At 37.4% G+C, this 25103-nt stretch overlaps 1 protein-coding gene across 2 annotated transcripts; it reads right to left on the bottom strand.

Moving 5' to 3' along the window:
• Positions 1-204: 204 nt before the first annotated feature.
• On the bottom strand, positions 205-24059 carry rgs14b (regulator of G protein signaling 14b). 2 transcript variants are annotated; one of them, XM_053479030.1, is made up of 15 exons: positions 23926-24059; positions 19584-19605; positions 18082-18251; positions 15507-15599; positions 14375-14518; positions 12577-12756; positions 10637-10760; positions 10496-10539; positions 9636-9845; positions 9418-9494; positions 4052-4178; positions 2914-2995; positions 2372-2418; positions 873-975; positions 205-769 (listed from the first exon to the last, which is right to left on the bottom strand). In XM_053479030.1, the coding sequence occupies exons 1-15, from the start codon at positions 23968-23970 to the stop codon at positions 459-461; spliced, it is 1779 nt and encodes a 592-aa protein (XP_053335005.1). In that variant the 5' UTR covers positions 23971-24059; the 3' UTR covers positions 205-458. The 2 variants fall into 2 exon arrangements, with proteins under 2 accessions (XP_053335005.1, XP_053335006.1); XM_053479031.1 differs by lacking the exon at positions 9636-9845.
• Between the last annotated feature and the right edge of the window lie 1044 nt (positions 24060-25103).

The raw sequence follows: 25103 nt of genomic DNA, 5'->3' as shown, positions 1-25103 counted from the left end.
AACTATACAGTATGTGCAACCAGATCAAAAGGATGTGGTTAGCTGGCTTCCTGTATCTCGGAGGAAGCACATTAACCTCCGTTCTCCCATTTGGTAGCCTTCATATAATAGGGAAGAGCTGGCTGGTGAGTGGGAACCAAGTCCAAAGACCAAATTATGAAAAATTAATTAAAAGTGAAAATAAAATGTGCACATGATAGGAACCCTGGGTCTTTCTTAAAGCATTTAATATATATTTGAGATTCGAGGATCCATTTTCAAATAAATAAATTTCGCTGAACATTAACACTGTGTTGATCCACAAAAACTGTAAACATCTTGTTCAGTCCTTCATTTTAACTTATCAAGTCATAAAAGGTCTTTGAGCCGAGTGTCGTCCATTTTACCCCCGAGCAGCCTTCATGCTCTGTGCAAGCACTCTGGAAATAGAAATACATCCATTATGGAAGAGCTCCACTTCAAACCACTGTTTCCCGAGCTGGGTTAGAGCACTCTTTAGTTAGATTCCTGTCTCCAGGCTCTGTGGAGCAAAGTGAAGCCGTGGAAGAATCCGCTTCCTCGTTTCCTTCCGTGTTCGACTCGGGTTCTGTGAGATTTTCTGTAGACCTCACTGTCTCACTAGTTTGCTCCTCCTGATCTTCCTCTTCCTCAGTAGGTTCCTCCAGAGGCAGCTGCAAGAAGTTAGGCAGGATCAGGTCCTCTTTTTTCAGAAGGCCACGTTGGTCATCAGCATTGCTCCACTGAGTTCGGTTCAACAGCTCCACCAGACCTGGAACAGTTTCATCCGAAAGGATTAGGAGAGTAAAACATCACAGCCTGAAGTGTGTTACTGTGCTACTCCACGAGGCAGTTAACGAACACTAAACCTTTACCTTCCATATCATATGCTCTTCTCATGACAGGGTTTTTCTGTTTGGGATTTGATCGATAGAGACCCGAAGCGCTCAGATCAACATCCACTGCGCCTCGGCGTGCCTGGAGAAAAATATTGCAAGCTGTCAAGACATATTCCATTTATTTATCCAGTTTCCTATACTGTATGCTACAAGTCAAAAGTTTGGACACAATTTTAAATTCCATGGTTGGTCCTGATTTTTATTTCTTTCTGCAACGCTAAAGCCGTCTAGAATACGCAATAATCTCTTCTGAACAGTTGATATTGAGATGTATCTGCTGCTTCTGCTCTGTACAGTAAATCCTTCATAACGGCTCTAATCTGAGGTGCTGTTTGTTAATTGGTGATTTCTGAGGCTGGTGACTCTAAATGAACTTCTCCTCCGCAGCAGAGGTAACGTTTTTGATTCTTGCTTTTCTGGTATGGTCTTCATGAGAGACAGTTTCATCATTGTGCTTGATGGGTTTTGCAAATGCACTCGACAATATAGTTCTTGCAAGAACTTTTTGGAAAGGCTGAGCTTCATGTTTTAAAATAACAGTTGACTGTTTTTGTTGTAACTTAATACCCTAATATCATATGTGTTATATCAGAATTTTTTAATAATCCATTATTGTTCTATAATGTATTAAAAAAAAACTTGTGTCCAAACTTTTGAATTTTACTCTGTATCGCATAATGAAAGATTCTTTTGCCATGTTGCTTATTACAGTGGTACCTTGGCATATGAACTTAAGAACTAAAATTTATCAAGAAGTTTGCTTTGGCATGTGAAGAATTTTTGGCATACAAGAAAACGAGGTCCAAACCGAATGCCGACTAAGATGTGCGTACGTCTGGGCGCCGTTCAAAACTTCAGTGGAAAGCCAATCGAAATAAATTTTATTATACGTTGTGTGTGTGGAGGGGGGGGGGCAGGGGGGTTTCAGCATTTTGTGCAAGATTAAGTGAAGACGTAGCACCATGGGTCCCAAGAATGTTATCAGTAGCAATAAAAAAAATGGAGCTGCTTTCAGTTTGGTTTTTAAAGCAGCCGGTGTTAAGAGGAATCCTAAATTAAAGTTACGTGAGGTTTAAGGTCTATTTATTTCATATTTGACTTCATTTGCATGTCATTTCTAAAAGTTTTGATTGTTTTTATAAGCAGAAATATGATTATAGTGTTGAAAACTGGTTATATTGATATGATACTTGGGTGGCTGAAATGGATTATCTGCTTTTACATTATTTCCTATGGGAAAATGTGTTTTGCTAAACGAATTTTCACCATAAGGACCCCCCCGAACAGACTAAATTCATATGCAGAGGTAACGCTGTACTTATAAGAAATGTCTGTTAGAAATAAGCATAGACACACTATTAATTACATTAATGAGCATTGGTAAGGGAGTCCCTATTAACATGGCTTTACATTTGGAAATGAATTTTATATTTTTAATAACAGTCACGAGTACTTTTCCATTAATACAATATCACCTGTAATGCAGAAACTGGAATCTTCGAGGCAAGACTCTGTTCCAAACCTGATCATGAAAGATAATTTCATTAATATATTAGATATAAATAGATTTGAATTGTGTTTCATTGTGGAAAGATGTGTTTGAATTCAAAACATTTATTACAAAGAAAATAATTTTTACAATAGTACAACAGCATGCAATAGAATCCACTGGACATTTAAGTGTGTTTAAGGTTTGAGAAACAGTGGCAGAGCCCCAGATGACACAAATTCATACAGACATGATCTACACAGACACTTGACCTCCTGCATGGTGGGAACAATCCAGTCGTTGTGTAAGTGGCGCACTCACGCAAGAGATGAAGAGAAAATGTTAAGAGACAACGCAACCCAAGTAAGTGTGTACTGTATGTGTGTGATGATAAAACCTCAAAGGATCCATGTTATGTTGTGATTATTCTCAGAACTAGTCATGCCTGTGAGTAAGACTTCTGCGAGAAGATCATGAGATCACGTTGCAGATATTAAACAGATTCTGTTGCATCGAGCGAACAGATACCTTTTACTTTGTCCAGGATTAGTGTCTTGTTGGCCAGATTGGTGACGATTGTGTTCATGTTTATCAGCTCTTGGCTTTCTTTCTGAAAGAGCACAAATGACAGGATGAGATGTAGATGAATTCACATATGTGTATACTGACATTATTTAATGTAAATTACAAATAAAATACATATAGTTTGTTTCATATAGAAGCTCTGATATCTAATAAGCAAAAAAAATATACAATCACTAAACAATCTTTTTAAGCTGTATGTAGACTGACATGCATTGTTTTAGAAGCTTCAATTTAGGACTACTCAGGTACAGTAATAAAGAGGTTGTATTATGCAACATTAACTTTTTAATGATTTTTAGACATTCAGTTTGGTCTCTAGTGGGCATTTATGAACATCTTATTCCATATTCTTTGGGGCCAATTAGGGTTTCCCCTTAATGTGACCTCATATAAGAAGAGCCCCACCCCTGACTTTTTGCTCATCATTCCTGCTCTATAAAAAAATTATATTTCACTCTTGTTTTGGACATATTATCACAACATGTGGGTGGTTTGATGATGATATTTAATATATAGATATGACATTATGACTTTATTAAATATTTATTTTAATAGTCCCTGTAGAGATCAAAGCTTTTTTTTATGTCAAGTGAAGACAGAATTTCAATTAGAAGTTCCTGGGAGGCCGGCGTTTCAGCCATAAAGTGTGCAGTCAGATCGTGGCTTCGGCGTACTAAGAAAACTTTCTACCTTGATGGTATCCAAGCACGAGTGACACACTGGGACAAGTGCATTAGTGTAGCAGGAGATTATATTCAGCAATAAAGGAAGTTTGTTAACTCAAATCTTATCTCAAGTCTGCTATATAATTGTATTTTAAACTGTTTCTTTTTGCTTTCTTGCAATGTTTATTAAATTAAATTATGCTATTTTTATATTTTATTAAAGGAAACTTTTCGCTAAAGGATGTGCAAACTGCACATTGGCAATAGACTGAAATTCAGGTTAAGCACAAATAACATTATGAATATGGATGAATATCTTCCTCACATAAAATATTGATAAGCAGACTGCGTTTCTTTCAACAACAACAACCAAAAAATCCTAAGCAAAGAGACTCATTGATAGAGGCAGCACTCACCATGGTGACACAGACATCCTGGGGCCGGAGACGGTGTTTTTGGAGAAGAGAAGCCAACGCTTCCTGTAGAGTCTTGCTGGCTTTCACCACCATAGCCACAGTTTTACCTGTGAACACTACCTCCAGACTGGATGAGACACACACAGTGTGCAACATTAATACATAAAAGTCATCAGTGTAGATATTCATGCATATATTATAGCATTTACATGCATATCCTTTTTTCCTTTTTTTTCACTAAAAATGCCATTATGGAAGAAAATAAAAGTTGTCCATCAGTTAACAATAAAATAAATAACATTATAATAATAATAATAATAATAATAATAATGAAAAACATTTGTAACATTTAGGTGTAAAATACGTCATTTTTAATTTAATATAATTTCTGAACATGAGAAATTTTAACAGTTTGTGGATAATAAGGATATTTATAAATGGTTTAAATAAATATATTACACACACATACACTCACTCACACACTCATTCACACACTACGGGCAATTAGGGAACGCCAATTAGCCTAATCTGCAGGTCTTTGGACTGTTGAAGGAAACCGGAGTACCCAGAGGAAACCCACCGAGCACAGGGAGAACATGCAAACTCCATGCACACAGAGTCTAAAATATGTAAGTAATTTTTATCTGAATGTAATTTGGAACATAAGAAATGTTTACAGTCTGTGGATAATGCGAATATATTTAAAGAGGTTTAAATAAATAAATAACACAAAAATCTATTTTTAAAATCTAAGGTAATCGATAGAGTCCAGAACTTTTCCATAAACTATCATTATAAGTATTTCTAAAGTAGAAATTCAGTAAAGAATGAAAAAAAAAGCTACAGAAGCTCTTATGTGATTTGCAGTTGATTTACATATAAAAAATTTATTTCATTTATAAAGAGCCATTATTAATTGTTTGTGAGGGTGAACAGGGTTAAAAAGATTATAGAATTCAGCATGTACTTCCGAGTGCAATGAAATTATTATGCGTAATAAACAATTTCTAGGACATACAGGCAGAACAATACAGTAGGTATAACCATGACATAACGTAATGAAACGTAAAACATGACTTCTTTGGTCATGCAATGGTCAGTTGAAGCCAAGCGTGTTTACGAAGTGCAGTGTTACGCTCCTTTAGAGGCATCAGAGAAAACCTTTTTGGGAATCTGCCGCCTCAAATCTTCACCCTTGTGTAGACAGGAGCGGAGCACTTGTACTACGATGTGCTCTCTAAATGGCAGAGACATTCTGTCATCCTGTCAATCACGGTAGCCCTAGCCAATCAAGGGTGCCTTATTGTTCATGTATGTGGAAGATGACAGAGAGCGCAGCTCTCTCCTGAGTGTGTTACTCTGCCCCTGAGGGGCGGGTGAGCCGGCTGAAAAGAACTGAAGGATGATGAGAAAGAAATGGCGTGTCAAGCAGCAAGAAGTGAGTCTACCTCAAAGACATATCTATTAATCTAACTTTGCTAACTGGAGAATTTGGCATTTTCATCATGACCTGGCATTTACTTGCACTTTGACTTAAACCGCAGACAGCAGGTGGGTTTTGTGTAGGTGTTGTTATTTGGCAACAGTGGGTTCTTATAAGGCGTTCTCGCCAAGTTTCATTTTGTGTTTGCTGCCTGTGTTTTCTGTTGGTCTACTATATGTCACAAAACTGGTTTTTGAATTGGCTGCTCTTATTTTCTATTGTCTGGTCACTGCTTGGTCCAAAATTAGGATAGAAAAAAAGACAAAAGCAATTCACCAAATTTTCCATCTAAATAAATTTAGGGTAAAAAATTTTAAATGATCTAAAGAAGTACCTGGGGCGTAGTTAATAACCCTATGATCCTAACGATCTATACTGTATAGGACTATAAATGATCTATAACAGTACCTGGAACGTAGTTACTAACACTATTGTTCTAAACGATCCATATACAGTATGATTAGAAATTACATTTAACAGTATGTGGGACGTTAGTAGTTTCATAAATCTGTGCACAATTATTATTATTATTACTAGCAGTAATAGTAGTAATACCAGCAGGAATAGTAGTAGTAGAAGAAGAAGAAGAAAAAGTAGGACAAGCATTTATTTGATATATCAAAATAAATGCTAGAAGAATTTCCATAGGCAAGCATAAATGTTCCGTATGTGAAAATAAAAAATAAAAAAATTACTCAACTAGTGTGCCAAATTGCTAACTAGTATTAACTAAATGGCTCTTAAGGGGTACTAGTGGCTTACAGGCTCACTAGTTAACAAGTAAGGCCAAAATGGAGTGGCTATTTTGGCCTTTACTAGTTTATTAGTTAAGCATTTTGGCTGTTAATAGTTAACCAGTGCATGCCAGTCGTCAACTAGTTGATCACGAAATGCTTGATATCAATATCACATATCAATATTAAATAAATGAAAGCTTTACCTATTTAAACTAGTTAGGGCCAAAGTGCCCACTAATGTACCTAATAAACACTTTGAGCTTAACCAGTAAAGCCAAAATGCTGGTCATATCAATATCATGACACATCAGCACTGAAAGGGTCGTAGCTCATTATTTACCTCAACCATAAATCAGAACCATGAAAATCCTTGCACACGGAGCACACCTGCACTTACACCCATAACAAGTCTAATCAACAATCAGCTGCGTAAACATTAAGGTAACACGGCTAAGTTACTTACTTAAGTACATTCATGGAGGTTAACGTGCAGTGAATTCAGCTGCTGTGCACATGGGCACAAATAAAAACTAAATAATGTCTAAAAGAAACTTAAAGAGTTTAAGTAAAACTGTACGATCAGCAAAGATGGTGGTGAGAGCGATAACGTCAGGCCTTTTTTCTTTTATTTCTTTCACCGCACACATGGTTGAAACTCTGGCACGGCTATGAGACAATCTGCCATCCAGATCATGATTTGATGTTATCCCATATGTGCACTGGAGTAGATATTAGCATCAGATGCTCTGTGGTGCAGTCTACTGATACAGTGTGACGCATAATTAAAAAAATATAATTTAGGCTGAGAATCCTGGCTTACGCCTTATAAAATCAGTCTCACAAATTTATTGAATAATGATCTAGTCGGTAGAGTACACTGCAATAAAACTACAGGCTGGTGAATAGATAATCACTGCCCTTAATTTCCTTGAATGTTAGAAATACAAGTGTTTGCATTCAAAGCCTTTTTGCAAGTATTTATTTAGTAAGTGAAATATTAAATAACAAGGTTTTATATTAAATGATATGCAGTATACAATTTGCTGTAGTGCATCGACAATGGCCAATATCCCTGATGTCCACATTGTGCTGTTTCATTAACTATTACACCTTTAACACTACCTCAGTACTGGTATTTAATAAAATTATCGGAATAATTATCAGTCAATGTCAACACGTTACGTCAAGTCCTAATTAAACAGGTGCTTGCTTGATTTCTACCTCTTTAACATGCGATGATTCTGAGAGCTGGAGATAGCAGCTTTACTGCAGAGACACAATGTTCCCCAGATGGAACATTTCTGCCCTAAGGCATTTCACTTCAGTGAACACTCACTGTCGTTGAAACGGTTACCCTGAATTAGACTGGATGAGGAAATGTGTACCTCTATCCAGACACACAGAAGTTAATATGCACATGTGGACAAAACTTCAGTCTTACTGTAGTTACGTGGAATACCTCAGGGATTGATTTTAGGTCTGGTGTAATTTACAGTACTCTATATGTACATGACATAATAACTGTATGTCCTAATGACTTTTTTACTTAATAATCATCTATTTAAAAGTTATGGATTTTGTGTATATTGTGTATAAAGTGTATATTGTGTGGTGGTTTAATTTTTCAATAAATGGCGACCTATATTCTGGATTCAGTAATTTACTGCATAAGTTAAATATAATTTTCTGATATAAATTTTATGGTTTCATATTGGAATTTTTTTTTTCCATCTGGACACTAGATTAAAGTTGACTTGATTTGATCAATTACTCACTCACACATTCGTTCTCTATACCACCTAACCCAGGAGATTTGGGACACCAGGAGGGGTACAATTTGGAAATGCCAATTAATCTTCCATGCGTGTCTTTTTAATGTGGGAGGAAACCAGAGTACCCAGAGAAAACCCAGCAAGCATGGGGAGAACAAGCACACCCAATGTGGGAATCGAACCCAGACCCTGGAGACATAAGGCCACAGTACTAACCACTACACCACCATGCCACAGTTCGATCAAATATGTCGATTTTTTAAAATAATATTTTATTAATCCTCTTGTTTGCGTTGCACTCATGCTACAAATCAGACAGATTAAAGATGCCTTCGCAATCTTGGTGGCATTTGCATTTTCACTGTCAATAAGGTAGACCTGTCAATCAAATAGCATGTGGGGAAGTGTCAAAAGAACAGAGAGGCTCCTGAGAAAGTGACATTTAGCACTGTTCTCTTGCACCCCCAGGGTTGGCGGTTCGACTCTTGTCTCTGGTATGTGTCCATGTTCTCGCTGTACTTTGTGGGTCTCCTCTGAGTAGTCTGGTTACCTCCAACAGTTCAAAAGTATATGTTGTGGGCTGTTTGATGTTCTCAAAGTGTACAGTAGGTGTGTGTGTGTGTGTGTGTCTGTGTGTGTATGTACACTACAATGGGTTAACACCCCATCCAGGGTGTTACCCACCTTGTGTCCTCAGCTGATTAAGCGGTATGGAATATATATATAAATTTAATATCATTTATTTTATAATTAATTCCAGATTGAATTAAATACCAAAAGACTGGAATTTGCTGCTGTAACAGATATAGTCATATAAAGCATAAAGTAAAATAGTCTAATGGACATGCAGTATAAGTGGCATCACAAGTTAAAACCCTGGCAATGCCACAGCCATTCAGGGCAAGATATCCAAGGGAGCAACTTTGCCCTGGTCGATATGTGGGGATGGATGGCATACGCTCTCTCTTCTGTCCATTAAAGTGACAGAAACCAATCATAGGCATGCAGGAGAAGACAGGTAGCACATTACTCCGAGTGCATGTAGCTGTAATATAACGCAGTGTGAGCATGAACTTAAAAAGATGTTTTGTTGCATGTGTTTGTGAAAATGTGTTTGTTTGGTAGCAGTGTGGTAAATGTGGTTTAAAAAAAAAAATCCCCCCAAAAAAGACATAGCCAGGATGTTTCACTTTCAGACAACCAGCAGGTTTAACTCACAACGATCTTCTTCAATTTGATTGCTCTGTAGGAACGGCACTACGACTTGGACCAGTGCTACAGAAGCAGCAGCTGTCTGCCTTCTCTCGTTGATCTACTCACTGATCTAACCTACTAGCTCAATTAATAAATAATTGTAAGTTAAAATAGACTTACGCAAATGTCACCCGCAGCTCCAGAACAACCTGCTGATCCTTTAACACCGAGCTGTCTTGTTCCAGAGAAAGTGGTTGCTGTGGAATTTTAGATCATGTGTGAGAAGTTGGCAAAACAATGAGACATTTAAAAAAGTAAAAAAAAAAAAAAAAAGTAAAAAAAAAAGAAAAGAAAAAAAGGAAGGGAGCAGCTGAGGATAAGTTGCACAAAGGAACCACCTTGTCTTTCCCCTGGAGGTAGATGATGATGTCGGACAGAGGAAGCCCTCGCTTCTCGCACAGGCCTGTGAGCATACGGCGAATAGTGACACCAGGTCGGGCGGGGGTCAACGAGGCTGTGCCATCCGGCAAGAACACGCAGCAGTACTTATCAGCTGTGGTCTTTAACTCACTTGCAGAGTCAGCCGAACGAGCAACTAACTGTTCCCCCTGCGCCAACACACACCCACACACACACTCATAGCTGTCACAGTGTATAACGTCTCTCTCAACAAACAGGTCTGACTTTTAGAATGCCTGACATCGTTATATGTGACCCATCATATTAAATAAGTCACATAAGTCAGATTAGTTTCGCGCCACGGCCAAAAGTGTGTAGTAGGTGAAATTGATCAAATTCGCAATTTTGGAAGAAATTGGTTGATAAATAGCCTATCTTCCTGATCCTTCAACTGATTTGAGAAATTTTACAGCCTAAACTTTGTTTTAAAGCACTTTACAAACTGGTTACTCCAGTTATGATAGAATGACACAGGTTGTTTTCATTCTAAACCCACGCAGCTGGCGGAATTATTTTTAGGGGTAGCGGGGGAAATCCTTGTGTCGAAATGAGGCTGAGGGTTCCCTCTTTCTTACTACAACACGGAATCCTCATTTAAATACTCTAAAGATAAAACTCAGACTGAGTCGTTCCCCGTAAACAAACTCACACTGGCCATATCTCAGCATCTGGGCATGATATGGTAATCAACCTGCTATCAGAACGGAGCCAGGAATCTGAAAACATGCATAACTCAAATCCCCCAGAATGCAATTTAATGTGATGGGTCACATGCATTGAGAAGTTCATATCAGGTCACCTCTCCACTGTGAAAAGATCCAGGTCTCCCAGTCATTTGTGGCTCTGAAATGTAAAAAACAGACGAATGAATATTATTTAATCTCGCCTTGATGCTCTAGTATGTCATAGGGACTCCTTGGCATTTTACAGGATAATTCACCTCCCCAGGATCCTCTCTTCTCTTTGCGCTTCTCCCAGCTCATCTTTACTTGCCCGGGCTTCCTCCTCTCTACCACATCATCTGACTCTCCTCCTGCACTCTTCCCAAACTTCACCTTTGCCTTCTAAAAAAAAAAAACAGAGAATTTCGCTAATCTGTGCATCAACAAAAAATATCCAGTGGTGGCCTTTTCATAGGACCATATGAGGCCAAATTTGTACAAAATCATTAAATACATCCTAATCTTCATGCAATCTTCAAGTCCTCACGCATAACTCCATAATGTGTAAATACCACTTGAATACCACTAACCTGTTTTGATTATAATTATTTTTTATAAAACATTTTTTGACTGGGATAAGTTGATGTAAGAACTACAACAAGCACTTAAAGATCCCCACTGGGGCAAGTATCATGCTGCCCCTTGGTAGCTCTAGAATGATTTATTGATGAGTTAGCAAGGGACATTACGCAGGACAGTTAATAATAATATCTAACAAATATATTTTGTGTTCATTTCACATACTGTGTCGCTTTATGTAATGTTGAATTTCTTATTGTAAATTAATTTTATAATTCATTGGAAATGAAAAATAAACTGATTACATACTTTTAATCTGGACTGATTTCTAGGTAGCTACAGTGCTGTGAAAAATGATTTGCCCCTTTATAATTTTTTTTATATATCTCAGAAATAAATGATTTAGCTTATCAAAAATGTTTAAATTACAAAAGAATAACTTAAGTAAGTACAAAATTGTGGTATTGTTCTTTAGTTTTTAATGGTGATTTCATTTATTGAGTAAAATAAAACTGTCCAACCTGCCTGGCCCCTAATGAAAAAGTAAGTGCCCCCCTTATTAAATAATGAATAAACTGTGATTAATTTTAAGGCATATGTAAATCAAGTGTAATAACATCTGGACTTCCAAACAATAGTTTTCATGACAAGTTATGTTATATATCACTGCCAACAATCTGTGTCAAACGTAAAGTTACTGAAATATTTACGTGAATGTTAAAGTTATTATTTGCCATTAAATCTATTATAAGGATCCTTTTTTTCAGTGTGATTTTTGTGTGCGTGGTCCAACTGTATGCCATTTGTAACATCATCCAGTTTCACTAGAATCTACAATCATAAGCCACTCTAGCTATATAAAAAAATCTAAATATTATATTTAATTATATTACTTATAATTTTATATAATTTTCCATTTACTTGTGAATCAAAATCCATGCCTTTACCAGCAGTGTTGGTTGTACAAAGTAGAGTACTTGGATTACTTTCTTGATGTAATCTAACTTGTTAGGTCCGCCATTTAAGTACTCAGTTATTTAGTAACTTTTTAAAAAATGTAATCCGTTAGCCAGACAGCAGTCATTCCCAATCTGGTGTGTGTGTGTGTGCGTGTGTGTGTGTGTGTGTGTGTGTGTGTGAAATGTAGGTTAATTTGTTTTATTTTTATTTTATATTATGTGTTAATTTATTTTGGGGGCTGTGGAACGAAAAATTTGAGTTTCTATTATTTCTTATGGGGAAATTTGATTTGGTTTCTGTGTTTTAAAAATACGAGCCAGCTTTTGGAACAAATTATGCTCATAATCCAAGGTTCCACTGTACATACGGCCACATGAAACCACATAGGTGAGATAGGGGTATTAGTAGTTAACAGATTAAGGGCCAAACTTTGCTAAGTGATGATTCTAGAATAATTATAAAGGTCTTGACTAAAACAACATACATGAGGAATCACAAAGGAGTTTTCATTTTCTGCAATGGAAAAGTACTTTAACTAGTTACTTTTATCAAAAAAATAACACTGTAATGTAACTAATTACTGTCTAATCACAGTAATTTTGAAATATAATTAGTTCTTTTAAAAAGTATTGACCCCCAACACTGTTGACATCTCACAGCTCATGGCTTTATCTTTTACCTCTTTTAATTTCGGCAGCTCCCTGGTTGCAGGGCTGCTGTGTCTAGCAGTCAGCGGAGGTTTAGTGTACTGGCCGAGCTCTGGCAGGGATCTTCCCTCCACATTAGCCAGCATGCATTTCTGATAGAGCTGTGAGCGGACGAAGCGAGTGTAGCTGTCAAACTTCATCAGCTTAAAGATCTGTGGGTAGAAGGAGAGGATGGAGAAAAAAAAACAGTGGTTACCTCGGATAATGTCTAGCACAGTTTCAGTCTTTTTATAGCAGAGACACTGAGTTAAGACTTTTATATTTGTATATATATATATATATATATATATATATATATACAATGCAATCTAAGTACAGTATGATTGCATGAATGGAAATGCTATAGAATATATTAGTGCCAAATGTATTCCCTTTAGTTTAATGTTTAGTATAGGTTTTTCAGTGTAAATTGACACTGTATGCGTGCTGAGTTATTGCAATCATAAAGGAAGTGGTGGTTCAGTGGTTAAGGCTCTTAAATTAAGATACAGAATGTTTTAAATTTGCATCCCCAGGACTGCTAATCTGCCAAATACAGGCAAGGCGTTTAATCCTAGCTGTAAGCTGTAAATTGCTTTTTATATAGAGTACATCTTAGTTCAGACTTGATAATGATCTGCTTTCAGGTCAAACGGGTACTTGTGATGAAATTTCTCATGTAAAACTAATTTTACATTTACACGGTACTGTGATGAGACTTGTACATTACAGGAACTCGGCTGGGAGTTGTTGCTATACTGTACTGTCCTGACCTCACTCCAAGTTATTTCCACATGTTTGGGTCATTGTAGAAGTTCCTGGGAGTCCAGCGTTTCAGACATGAAGCAGGCAGTCTTACCATGGCTCCGGCATACTGAGAAAACTTTCTACCTTGATGGTATTCAGGCACTAGTTAAACATTGGGATAAGTGCATTAGTGTAGCAGGGGATTATATAGAGAAATAACTGTGTTCTGTTATTCTGCACAGTAGAAGTCCCGGTTTGACCTGAACGCTCCTGGTAGAAATCTACAAGATAGATTCAATTGCAAAAAAACTATGTAAAATCATCTTTCCAAACCATGCAGAAAAATAACATATGTATATGAGGCGGACCACTCAATGCGCAAATACAACTTGCTACAGGTTTTACAGCGGATGCCCTTCCTGATGCAACCCTTCCATTCTATCCAAGCTTGGGATTGGCACTAAGGATCCCCCTTATCCAATGGATTGGTTTTGGGCATTGGCTGAGCCACCAATGCAATGATTACTGTATTTACAATTATTAAGGCTGTTGCTCTTTGGGAAAATACAGTATGTTCAGGATGGAACTTAAAAATCTACAAAAACATGGTATTGAACTACCCTATTAACACAAGAGACTGATAGTCAGAGTCTTATCTAACCCTGTGTATTAGTTCTACAGCTGCTCTGTTCTGATCATATCTCTGTTATCTGACAGGTTTAAGCAGTCAGACGTGATAAAAGCGTTCAAAGCTTTGAACAGTTCTCAAAAGGAGCAAATATTGAAGAACATCAAAGAAAAGAAAAGAAACATTATAAAAATGAGACAAAGTATCAAATATGGGCTTCAAATATGGGAGTCCTGAAGAAATAGTAGTGTATGCATGTGTGTGTGCATGTTTGTATGTGTGTGTGTGCGTTATGAGCATGATTAAGGGTAAAAATGATTAAACCTTTCTGTTAATGTTCTTTGAGAAACTGCAGCTTATGTATGAAACGATGTACTGTATAAGAGTCTAGGGTACTTCATCTAAAAGAAATTTACCTGTGTCTGAGCTTTTTGAAAGATTTCTGGATGAGGTTGCTGTATATCCTTTTCTTCGACTCGAACCTTGTCGTCAATGTTGATAGGATTACAGGCGGATTTGGACAGGTAGATGTTGTAGATTGACGTGGCCTCCTTGGTCAACTAATAAAAATTAAATTAAGCAAATTAGTCGATTTATTGCAGTTTTGTAATACAGTACAGTGGAACCTCTTGCGAGTAACACGGTTTGCGAGTGTTCCGCAAGACGAGCAAAGATTTGTAACAATTTTGACTTGGAAAACGAGCAAGTCTTGGTTCACGAGTACAGTATCATGTATTACGCATGCACTTCTTGTTTTGACGCTGAGTGTCACGTGATCACAACTAAACCAACGTTTTTTCTTTCTCTTGCCCTGTAGAATTGTGGGTAATCAGCTCCCATCTTCAATCTTAGTGCTCGTCTCTCACTGGTATAATCAACATCCGTGCATGCGTGTACTATAACACTGTGACCACATGTGTGCATGTAAAACATCTTTTATTTTGTGTTTGTATGCGTGTGTACAGTGCGCATGTACTGTTTATTATAACACGTGTTATAAAAGAAAGTCTCATTAGAGAGGTTAAAGATTCATTTTCTTATCTCTCCCTGGGTCAGCATGCTGTTATGTGTGTGCGCACATGTAATTTGACACTGTGCCCTTTCACACACACACACACACACACACACCCTCCTCCTCTCGCCTTCACACCCCACCCCCCTTCTCGTGCGTGGTTCCGTGGTTCTCGTGCACTCACACGAGAGTTGTTAGCAATGCTCCCTGCTAATTTTTCCGATAAAATTGTCTTTCCGTTAGTGTGTGTGTGTGTGTGTGTGTGTGTGTGTGTGTGTGTGTGTGTGTGTGTGTGTGTGTGTGTGAAACTCAAATGAGAGGAGGAAGTGTTACTGTGTATGATGAAAAGAAGGGAAGGGGTTGATTTTTTCTCTCCTCTTACTTTAGCTTCACATACATACACACACATACACACAGTGTTTTGTTTTTCAAATGGTCGCTCATAAAGCATGGGTGAAAAGTATGGGACACTCATAGAAAAGCGCTATCCACCTTCTTCTACATAAGGAACTGTACGTGATGTCAGGGTAACGTACCTTTTCAGTATTGTTGGGAGGTATTTTGCGGAAATTCTCACACGCCAACCAGAAAAGAATGTTCTCCACACTGACTTCAGACTTCAAAAACTCCTGCAGAGAGTTATAATAAACCATACTTACATTATACATGATTGAGTATATACAGCCCTAATACACGATCTGTAAATAAACCTAAATAAATAGTGCAGCAGTGTATAATCAGCTTCAACAGAAATAGATTTTAACACACTGAAAAAAAACTAGTCTTGGTCGTTCTCCAGACTCAAGACTTGAACACCAAACCTGTTTTCTGCCCAACAGGTGCCCCTGCAATCTGTACACCTCCACACACCTCGACAATTAACATGACTCATAATGTGGGCTGATTCTTCTTCTCACTGTTTGAATTGGAAAAAAAAAGGCTTCTCATCATGTCCCTAAGGCGTGAGGCTCGGCAAGCAAACGTGCATTAATGTGCAAGCTGAAAGAGTTGCTGATGAGAGTAGCAGGGAAACCAGCTACTCTTAACATCTCAGCTCTAAACTAACACACCATCAAGTGGTAAAGGATGGAGATGTGCATCATTTAGAAATCCAGTATTGACTCACTTTGAAGAGGAAGCTTTCTTGGCAAGTGCCCCGTTCACCTCTAATGCTTACTTTAAAATGAATTAAGCCGATCGATCTCCACTTCCTGCTCATAAAGGTTTTTTTTTTTTCAGCCATAAAATTGCTCCACTTTATTGTATTCAAAGAACCCAGGCTTAGCTAAACCTACACCACAGAGTACCATCTTTTTTTGATACTTGAGGTTTTAGGGTTCTGAAAGATCCCAGTTACAGGTTCACTGTAGATCCAAGCTCTACTCTAGGAATACTGCATGTGAGGTGAGGATATGTGGATATCTGGATGAACCAATCCAAATCCAGCTCTCAAAGTGTTCTTGTGAAGTGAGAGGAAACTGAAGAACCTTGAGGAACCTCATACAAATGCTGCAAAAAATGAGACCATGCAAGGTTCTACCCATTCATCATTTCATCCATCCATCCATCAAAGGAATCAGAACAGGATTCTGAGAGCTGTGAGTCAGCCAGACAACCCCCTCGTGCTTCCTTGACAACCTTGATACAAACCTGCTACAACGTTTATGCTGCATGAACTGATATGCATTCGTCAACTTGAGAGACCACCAAGTGACAGTGAATGACATACATTTTTGTGTTGACGTAAGGATGTGTTATACCACAGAAACCCGTGAGCACTGACTAGAGCTCAGAGGAAGCGAGGAACAAAATGCTGACAATCTTATAAAACGCAAACCAAAGTGAGTGTAAATGTTTTCAGTCCTGGAGCATCTTCTGAACCAGGCGCTTGGAGGGAGTAAGATCAACCACTAAAAACCTGCTCTGTAATACTGTATGTAGTTAATGTACGTGAGTTTGAACAATAACAACGATGGCTCATTTGGAAATATTTGACAATGGCGATAAGATTTTCAGGGTCTAAAGTAAAGTGCATCACAGATTCCTGCTTAGAAGTTCTGTTTTTAAATGAATCAAAAGGAGCACAGTATGAAGTGGCGAATTGTAGGCAAGTGCGTCATTTTGAAAGTCAGTACTGACTCACTTTGAAGAGGAAATGTCCTTGGCTGAACGCTGAGTTAAAAGATAAAGTGTATTTCTTATTCATGTTAAGAAGATTTTTTTATGAATACTTAAGACTCAATACTATGACACAGTACTGTCACGACATAGATCATTTTTTCCGGTCCTAATTTAAAGTGCATTAATTTTCCCTGCATGTAAAATTTTAATTTTAATTTTAATTTAGTTTTAATGTTATGGCTTTAAATTAAAGTACATTCCCTTTCTCTTGCATAATGACATCCCGGGCAATGCCTTGATACTGGAATGACAGGGCTATTTATATTTTATTTATCCGCCTCAAAATTTCTTTACATTTTTGACATTCAAATCATCATATCCTATCATATATAATATATGGAAAGCATTCTGCAGCACAACATTACATCAGCACCAGGATTTGAGAAAGTCAGATTTGTTGCCAGCTTAACATTTTATTAACGAAATTGCTGGTAAATTATAGAACAGGCCTTTATCTGGAGCCACAGAGCCTTTTGAGGACTCCTGTTAAGTCCAGTATTATCAGTTCCACTGTAACCACTAGAGATTCAGGTAAGTATCGTGATTCTTTTGTGTGGCAAATCATGTATCACCAAATTGAGTCCAAAATCTTTTTTTTTTTTTTAATAAATTAAAATGTATATACGTTTGCATTTGAAGCGGTAAAATGTTGCAGTTGGTGCAGTTCCTTTATAATCCTACAGGTGGTGCACTCTAAAGTCCTGATAGGAGCAAATTATTTGCTAAGTTTGTTTTTATCGTGATATTTTACAAAAACGCAATACAAAACCACTCAGAACCTTAATATCACAATAATATCATATCAACCGGTCCCTGGAGGCTCACATCCCTTTTTAACCACTAAGTTACTGGAAAAAACGTACAGTAGTAGTTGCGAGATATTCTTCATAGCACACCAAAAAAAAAAACAATCAGAGGTCTTGGACTCACTGTGAAGTAATGGACTCCCAGTGGATCTTCGAGCAGCCTTTCAAAGCTGACAGCCCAGCTGGCCACCCGACCCACCCCGCTGGCCCCACCGCTCGGCACGCTGGGAAGGCTGGAGTTGCTGTTGGAACACTGTGTACCCGAGCGCTTTACCAGGTCTAAGACATTCAGATCTGGCGAAAAAAGGGAGAAAGGTCAACTCAGTGGGCTTTTTTTCAACGTAGTTCAGACATCATTGTAAAATGGCTCTTATTTAAAAAAAAAAAAAAAAGCCCTTAAACCCCATTTGGTTTGTTGTTCAGTTATTTATTAATAACAACAATGACTTAATCTGTAATTATAGTGAATCTAAACAGAAAAGGAGAAATGAAAACCTAGTCTTCCTGAAGGCTGTGGTTCTCAAGTAGAGATCTATCACGCGTGGCCATTTATTTATTTATTTATTTATATATATATAAGTGGTTGAGATCAAAGTGATTTTAATGGCAAAAAGAATATAATGACAACTTTAATAAATTGTTTAACAGCAACCTAAGTGTTTTTTTTTTTTTTAGATTACAGTACAATTTTTAGATTTTTGATTTGGCTTTGATGTCTTACTTTCAAAGGATTTTATTTTTATTTTTTAATGTGCGCCGTATGCCCTTGTTATACAATTCTCTTCGCCTCTTTATTTTGATATTTCGATTCGAGCATGCTAAGAAAGCTTGTTTACGATTTCATTTGGGGAAGTAATGATTAAAGCCGACAGCTGTTAGAAAAAAAAAATGAAAGAAAGAAAAAAGCATGCTTTGATAAGCCTGACGTTAATAGAGGTCAGTATGTCAGATTCATTGCAACAGAACAAAAGCTCTTTATTCAGCAATGTGATTATGTATTGCATGAGAACCTCAAACTGTAGACGTACTTTATAAGTGAAATGATAGAGTGTCGTATAGTACAGTAACGTCAGCATGGCGACTCAAACGTATGAATCCATTTCTGGGGAGTCACGTGGTTTCCTTTAGCTCTACCAGACTTCCAGTCTTTCTGCTATACGGTCCCCTACATTCATAATGAACTAACAGAGGAAGTCTTTGTGGTAACATCTGCACCCCAAACAGGATGTAAACAGGTCAATGACAGACTAAAAGGCTCATACTGTGACTTCCAGCATGTGAAACGGATGTCACATATGAAACACAAAAACACTGTGTGTTATCTGTGCAGTAGAAAGAAGAAAAAAACACGTTTATACAGTAGTCTCTTGGAAAACTGACACCTAGGTTTGAATGATATTCTCCAAGGTTTGAAAGGTTTCCTAATAAAATTCTGATGGTTCGAATCTATACATTTTTTTGTTTACTTAAGATCGATTCACGTCATGCGGATGTACAATGCTCTCTCATGAACAGTATTAGAGTTAATGATTCGCTGATGATTTTTTCCTAGTGTAGTGGAAGTACAATACAGGGTATTCATGCTGTTTGTTCTCACTGCTAATGCATTATTAATTCATAACTTACCTCCATCCGAGACTGCCAGTGTCTGTAGGTGGGGAGAAAATTACAGTGGATAAAATGAGACGAGATTAGATGAGTCATAGCTGTATGTCAATGTAATAATCATAGTCATCAATCTCATACAAGCGTCACGCACTACTGTTGTGCTCAGAAACACCCAGGAGTTTAGAGACACTTCTAAAAAAGCACTGCATTGTTCTTCATAACAGATTCTTTTAAAGTAGCAACCACAAAGTATATGAATGAAGTGACAGAAAGCGAGTGAGACGTAGTAGAGCGAGATGTGGTAGAGATTTTAGGGAGGATTAGGATGAGGATTAAAATAGGTTTCATACCCAGAGTGAAGCCTGATTCAGAAATACAATGGCTTATATGGAGCTTGGAAGCTGATAAAAGTGGATATCTGAATATGAAGTTTGTTTACATTTGAATTGATTTTTATTTATATAACAGTGGTCATTGTTGCAAAACATCTTTACAGAATCGAAAAGTATGGAAATGTGTTATTGTTTGAAATAACATTTGAGTTGTAGTAAACGTAAATAAAAACATCACAGCACACTTGTCCTGTAAAATTATCTCTTTTATTTATTTGTTTATTTATTTATTTATTTAATTGTTTCCTTTGTTTTGATCTTGCTACAGTAGGTGTAAAACTTGAAAAGGCTTTTTTGAAAATATGCATTACAGCTTTGACGTTTAAGAAAGAAAATAATAACCCTAAATACAAACCTAATACAAAAGATTGCTTATCCTCATACTGTATACAAGGAAAAATTGATCTAAACATTGTAACTCCGGCCTTCAACCAGTTACACCCAAATTGACCAAATTGAAACTTGTTAACTTTGGGTAGTCTTCTTATCTACAATATAAGTTCTTTCCCTGTTTACCAATCACTCTACGAACAGTGTAACATGTCTCTTCTCTGTGTTCAGATCAGTTTTGGATCTGTTAATCAGTTAACTTTGACCACTACCTAGCCAAAAAGTTGCTGTTTGGAGGAAAATCTAGAGAGGTGGAGGTACACTCTGGAAAGCAGAGGAACGAAGGTCAGTCACAGCAAGACAGAATACATGTGCATGAATGAAAAGAACCCAGGAGGATCGGTGAGGCTACAGGGAGCAGAGGTAAAGAAGGTGCAGAATTTTAAGTACTTAGGGTCAACGGTCCAGAGCAACGGAGAGTGTGGAAAGGAGGTGAAGAGGCGGGTACAGGCAGGTTGGAATGGGTGGAGAAAAGTGTCAGGTGTGTTGTGCGATAAAAGAGTATCAGCGAGAATGAAAGGAAAGGTGTACAGGACAGTGGTGAGACCAGCGATGCTCTACGGCTTAGAGACAGTGGCACTGAAGAATAGACAGGAGGCGGAGTTGGAGGTAGCAGAGCTGAAGAGGTTGAGGTTCTCTTTGGGAGTGACAAGGATGAATAGGATCAAGAATGAGTTTATCAGAAGGACACCCCACGTTAGATGTTTTGGAGATAAAGTCAGAGAGGCCAGATTGAGGTGGTTTGGGCATGTTCAGAGGAGAGATGGTGAATATATGCTGTAGAAGGATGCTGAGGTTGGAACTACCAGGCAGGAGGTCTAAAAGAAGGCCAAAGAGGAGATTTATGGATGCAGTGAGAGAGGGTTAGATGGAGACAGATGAAAGTACAAGAAGAAAGAAGAATATGAAGTGCCTTTTGATTGGCTAATTACTGCAAGGATTATGATATGTTTTAGCTAGCTTTTAGGGCATTTTAACCCTAACTGTTGCAGTGAGTATCAGAAAAGATGTTACTGTATTACAGAAACATCAAATAATTAGTTTGAATCGAGCAAAGACAACAACTAAGGAGTTTATTTAAATTACTGGAATTAGGTTAAAAACTTTTTTAAAGCCTGGAAGGATAGTACCGATTTGTCAGATTTATGGAAAAACGGTGGTACAATAAAAAAGTCATGAATGACCATGTTTGGAGAGCACTTAAAAATTAATAGTGAAAGTAAGAGCATTCCACACGCAATGTGATGAGAACTCACAGGATTGGGACCGAACAGTTGTGTTGCCATAAGAAAACCACGAGTTAGTGAGACTAATCAGTATAAAGAAAAAGCTTAAATTTGTTAGTTTGGCTCTATTCCAGAGTGATGGGCGCGTCAGGGTAAGATGGGAAGTGCATGAAGCAGTGCATCCTTCATGTACCAGATAATACTATACAACTAATCAGAATGTAACCATCAACATTAGCGTTACTATTAATAATTAGCAGGCTAGCACTACTTATTAGAGTCTTATGGTCCACTGTTGTTACTGGATTGCAATTTCTTTTGGTCTAAAATGAAGCGTGAACATTTTGAAATTCTCTATAGATATGGATATATAGTTCACTATGTAGAACAATAAGAATTGGCACTTAGAATTGCCTATAAGAGCTTGTTATGAGCTTTATATGCCACAAACAACTGCAAACAAAAGACATGTTTTTATGGTCCAGTTTTTGTTGTTGTTGCTTTCAGTGTAAAAACTGCCAAGATAGAAAATAGTAAGTAAATTATTATAGCTGGCACTTGCGACTTAAAAGTCACCATAAATGCATCCTAACTAGCTATAATGTTACTGAAAAAGTTATCGAGTGTTGAACATCAATAGAATAGTGTTTACGTGAACCCTAATATTCCACTAATAATGGAAGTAACAGTCCAGTCAGAATAAAAATGCAAACATTATGTAAACCAGACCAGACCGACCTGTTCCAGATGTGGAGTAAATTTTTAATCAGAAGGAGAGGGGTGGTGTAAACCTTTAATAATCCATTGATTAGAAAAATATTAGACAAGTAAAGGCTTCATCTAATAGTTTTAATGAATATTTTTCTATTTAAGTATTTTTGCCCCATGTTGGGGTAAGATTACGTGACATGACAAATTGTCCATTTCCATTCCTGATTGGAAAACATTATGAGAACAACTCTGTCCCACCAGTCTTTGGGTCTTTGTCTGGAGAAGTGCACTGATTGGCTCACATTTCACAGCATCTAACCAATCACAGATGAGATTAAGTTCTTGTAACCACTTATAACACAGAAGGTGGAATTAGTCAGAAAATATGGGAATCCTAGCTTCAGCTCAAAGTTGGAGAAAAAAAACTTTTCTTCTTCTTCAGTTATATTATCAGAAGATTAAAGTTGAAGTCTGAATAAATGTTTTTTTGAGCACGTAAACACACATCTTACCAGATCAGCGTGTTAACAGTTAAGCTAGAATCTCTAATCAGAATGATTTCAATCGGATTAAAGAAACATTGTTTAAGTAAACACATGTATTTGATTTGTTGGCCCATTTTAAAGCATCTTTTCTTCTTTTCCCTGGGAATCCTGGATGATCCATTTCTTTTAAAATCTTTGTTTCTGAGATCAGAATTTTTAAGATTTTTGTATTTAGAGTTCTGATAGTTCTTTAGTGTTAAAGCTGTAGACTGTAATTGTTTTACTTTTTTTCTTTAAAAAAATTGACAAAAGTGTAAATTTGTTAAATACAAAAAAGAAAGTCAAATAATTTTATTCAATGTGACCTGTCATCGTCTCATCACCTATACCTCCTACTCCGGTGTCCAGGGTTGCTAACAGCCTGGAGCCTATCCCAGGACACTTAGGGTTTGAAGTAGGGCACACCCTGGACAGGGTGCCAATCTATTGCATAGCATAGCAGACACACATGTTCTCACTACAGGCAATTTGGGAACGCCAATTAGCCTAATATTCATTTATTTGGACTATGGAAGGAAACCGGAGTACCCGGAGGAAATCCACCAAGCACTGGGAGAAAATGCAAGCTCCATGCAAACAGACCCCGAGGAGACCGTTCTAACCACTAAGCCATCGTGCCGTCAACGTGACCTACATAAAATTGAAATAAACTTTTTCAGCTTCCAAGTTCCAAGTTGACAAACTTCTAACTTGTAATTTATATAATTAATGTTTTAAGTGTTTGGGTTAAAGACAAAACAGCTAAAGAAACTGAGAACTAGGCCAAAAAATGTAACCCAAATAATGTCAGTACATACTTGACCGAACAAAAGCATGGAATAAAGCTATGTTATAAGATGCATTGCACAAACGCTGTTTATCCTTAGAAAGGTGAGCAAAATATATGGAAAGACATTATGTAATGATTAAACTGTGTTCCATATGAGCACCGTTCCTCATCATATAACTATTTGTTCACTAATCAAGTTCTATTCTTCCAGACAGTTATTCTTCGTGCTGAATCTCACGCATGGTGTGAGAGAAGAATTTTCATGCACGAAAACGTTTCATATTTTCACAAAAAGGAACAAAAGAGATGGGACCTCTCGAATCCTACCTGATGTCCACCAGCTGCGCCGGCATCGCTCAGTTTCAGAGACATAGTCTTAGCACGAAAAGAACGTTAGGTACTTTACAAAAACATGAGTTGTCTCTGATATATGTCTAAACTCTGTCGTCTATGACTAAAGTGAAACTTCCTAGTAGACCAGGAAGTCTTGCTATAGCAACATGCCACAGGAGGAAGTGTGCGTACTTCACCAAAAAAAAAAAAAAAATGAGAATAAGAATGCTGAGGGGAAGCAACTTTAGTGCTGATCATTTTAATATATGTATTATTAAAGGGAAATATACAATATATGATATAACTGAAGCTGTACAAAAGCTGTCTTACATAAGGTATAGTGAACGCTAAACAGTTATGTAAATAAAAGCATCAAGGAATTGAAAGTACTGTGGTTTACTGCTGATTAGGACAAAAAAAACCATAAAGCCCAGAGGTTCCCTCTTTAAAATGACTGACGCTAGCTCATCAGATGGTAATGAAATGAGCAACGTTAAAGCTGAAGGTTTACACCAAGGCTTCTTTACCTTAGTGAGGCCGAGAGGCCTGCTCGGTGTCAGCACACTCTGTCTTCCCAGACGTCTACGCAGAGAAGCCCGCAGGCCAAAGTGGGAGAACCCTCGGGTGATCTCTTGGAAAGGCATGGCTCTCTGTGGGAAAATAGTTTAAGGTCAAAACTATAAAGCTCTCTTAGTTTCATTAAGAGGGGTCAGGGGTTGCTCAGTGGTTAAGGCATTGGACTACGGTTCAGAAGATCCCAGGTTCAAACCCCACAACCACCAAGTTGCCACTGTTGGGCCCTTGAGCAAGGCCCTTAACCCTCAACTGCTCAGATGTATAATGAGATAAAAATGTAAGTCGCTCTGGATAAGAGCATCTGCCTAAATGTAAATTAAGAAGTCATGAATTTGAATTTGTGAATCATTATAAAAATGGACTCAGACATCCTAACATCTTTAACCCTAAAAAATCTAAGATCTATGGATTGTTTAACATGAAGCTTGACCATCTTGATTGGCACAGATTTTTCCTTTTATATGTATTGTTTTTATACACTTACCCACCGCTTTATTGTTCTTCAATGAAATTATACAATCAGCCAATTATATAAGAAAAATTCAATGCTGATTTTTTTTAAACATATACGTCAGGAACTTTTTAACATCAATCAT

The sequence above is a fragment of the Clarias gariepinus genome, chromosome 19 (genome assembly GCF_024256425.1).
Source record: "Clarias gariepinus isolate MV-2021 ecotype Netherlands chromosome 19, CGAR_prim_01v2, whole genome shotgun sequence".
NCBI classification, from domain to species: domain Eukaryota; kingdom Metazoa; phylum Chordata; class Actinopteri; order Siluriformes; family Clariidae; genus Clarias; species Clarias gariepinus.
This window is presented reverse-complemented; position numbering and strand designations above follow the sequence as displayed.

Excerpts from the sequence above, each read along its gene's own strand:
- rgs14b (XM_053479030.1), bottom strand. The coding sequence starts at position 23,970 with ATGTCTCTGAAACTGAGCGATGCCGGCGCAGCTGGTGGACATCAG. Across the intron at positions 19,606-23,925 it reads GCGCAGCTGGTGGACATCAG|ACACTGGCAGTCTCGGATGG; the intron begins GTAGGATTCGAG and ends CCCCACCTACAG. Across the intron at positions 15,600-18,081 it reads TGGGAGTCCATTACTTCACA|GAGTTTTTGAAGTCTGAAGT; the intron begins GTGAGTCCAAGA and ends AACTCTCTGCAG.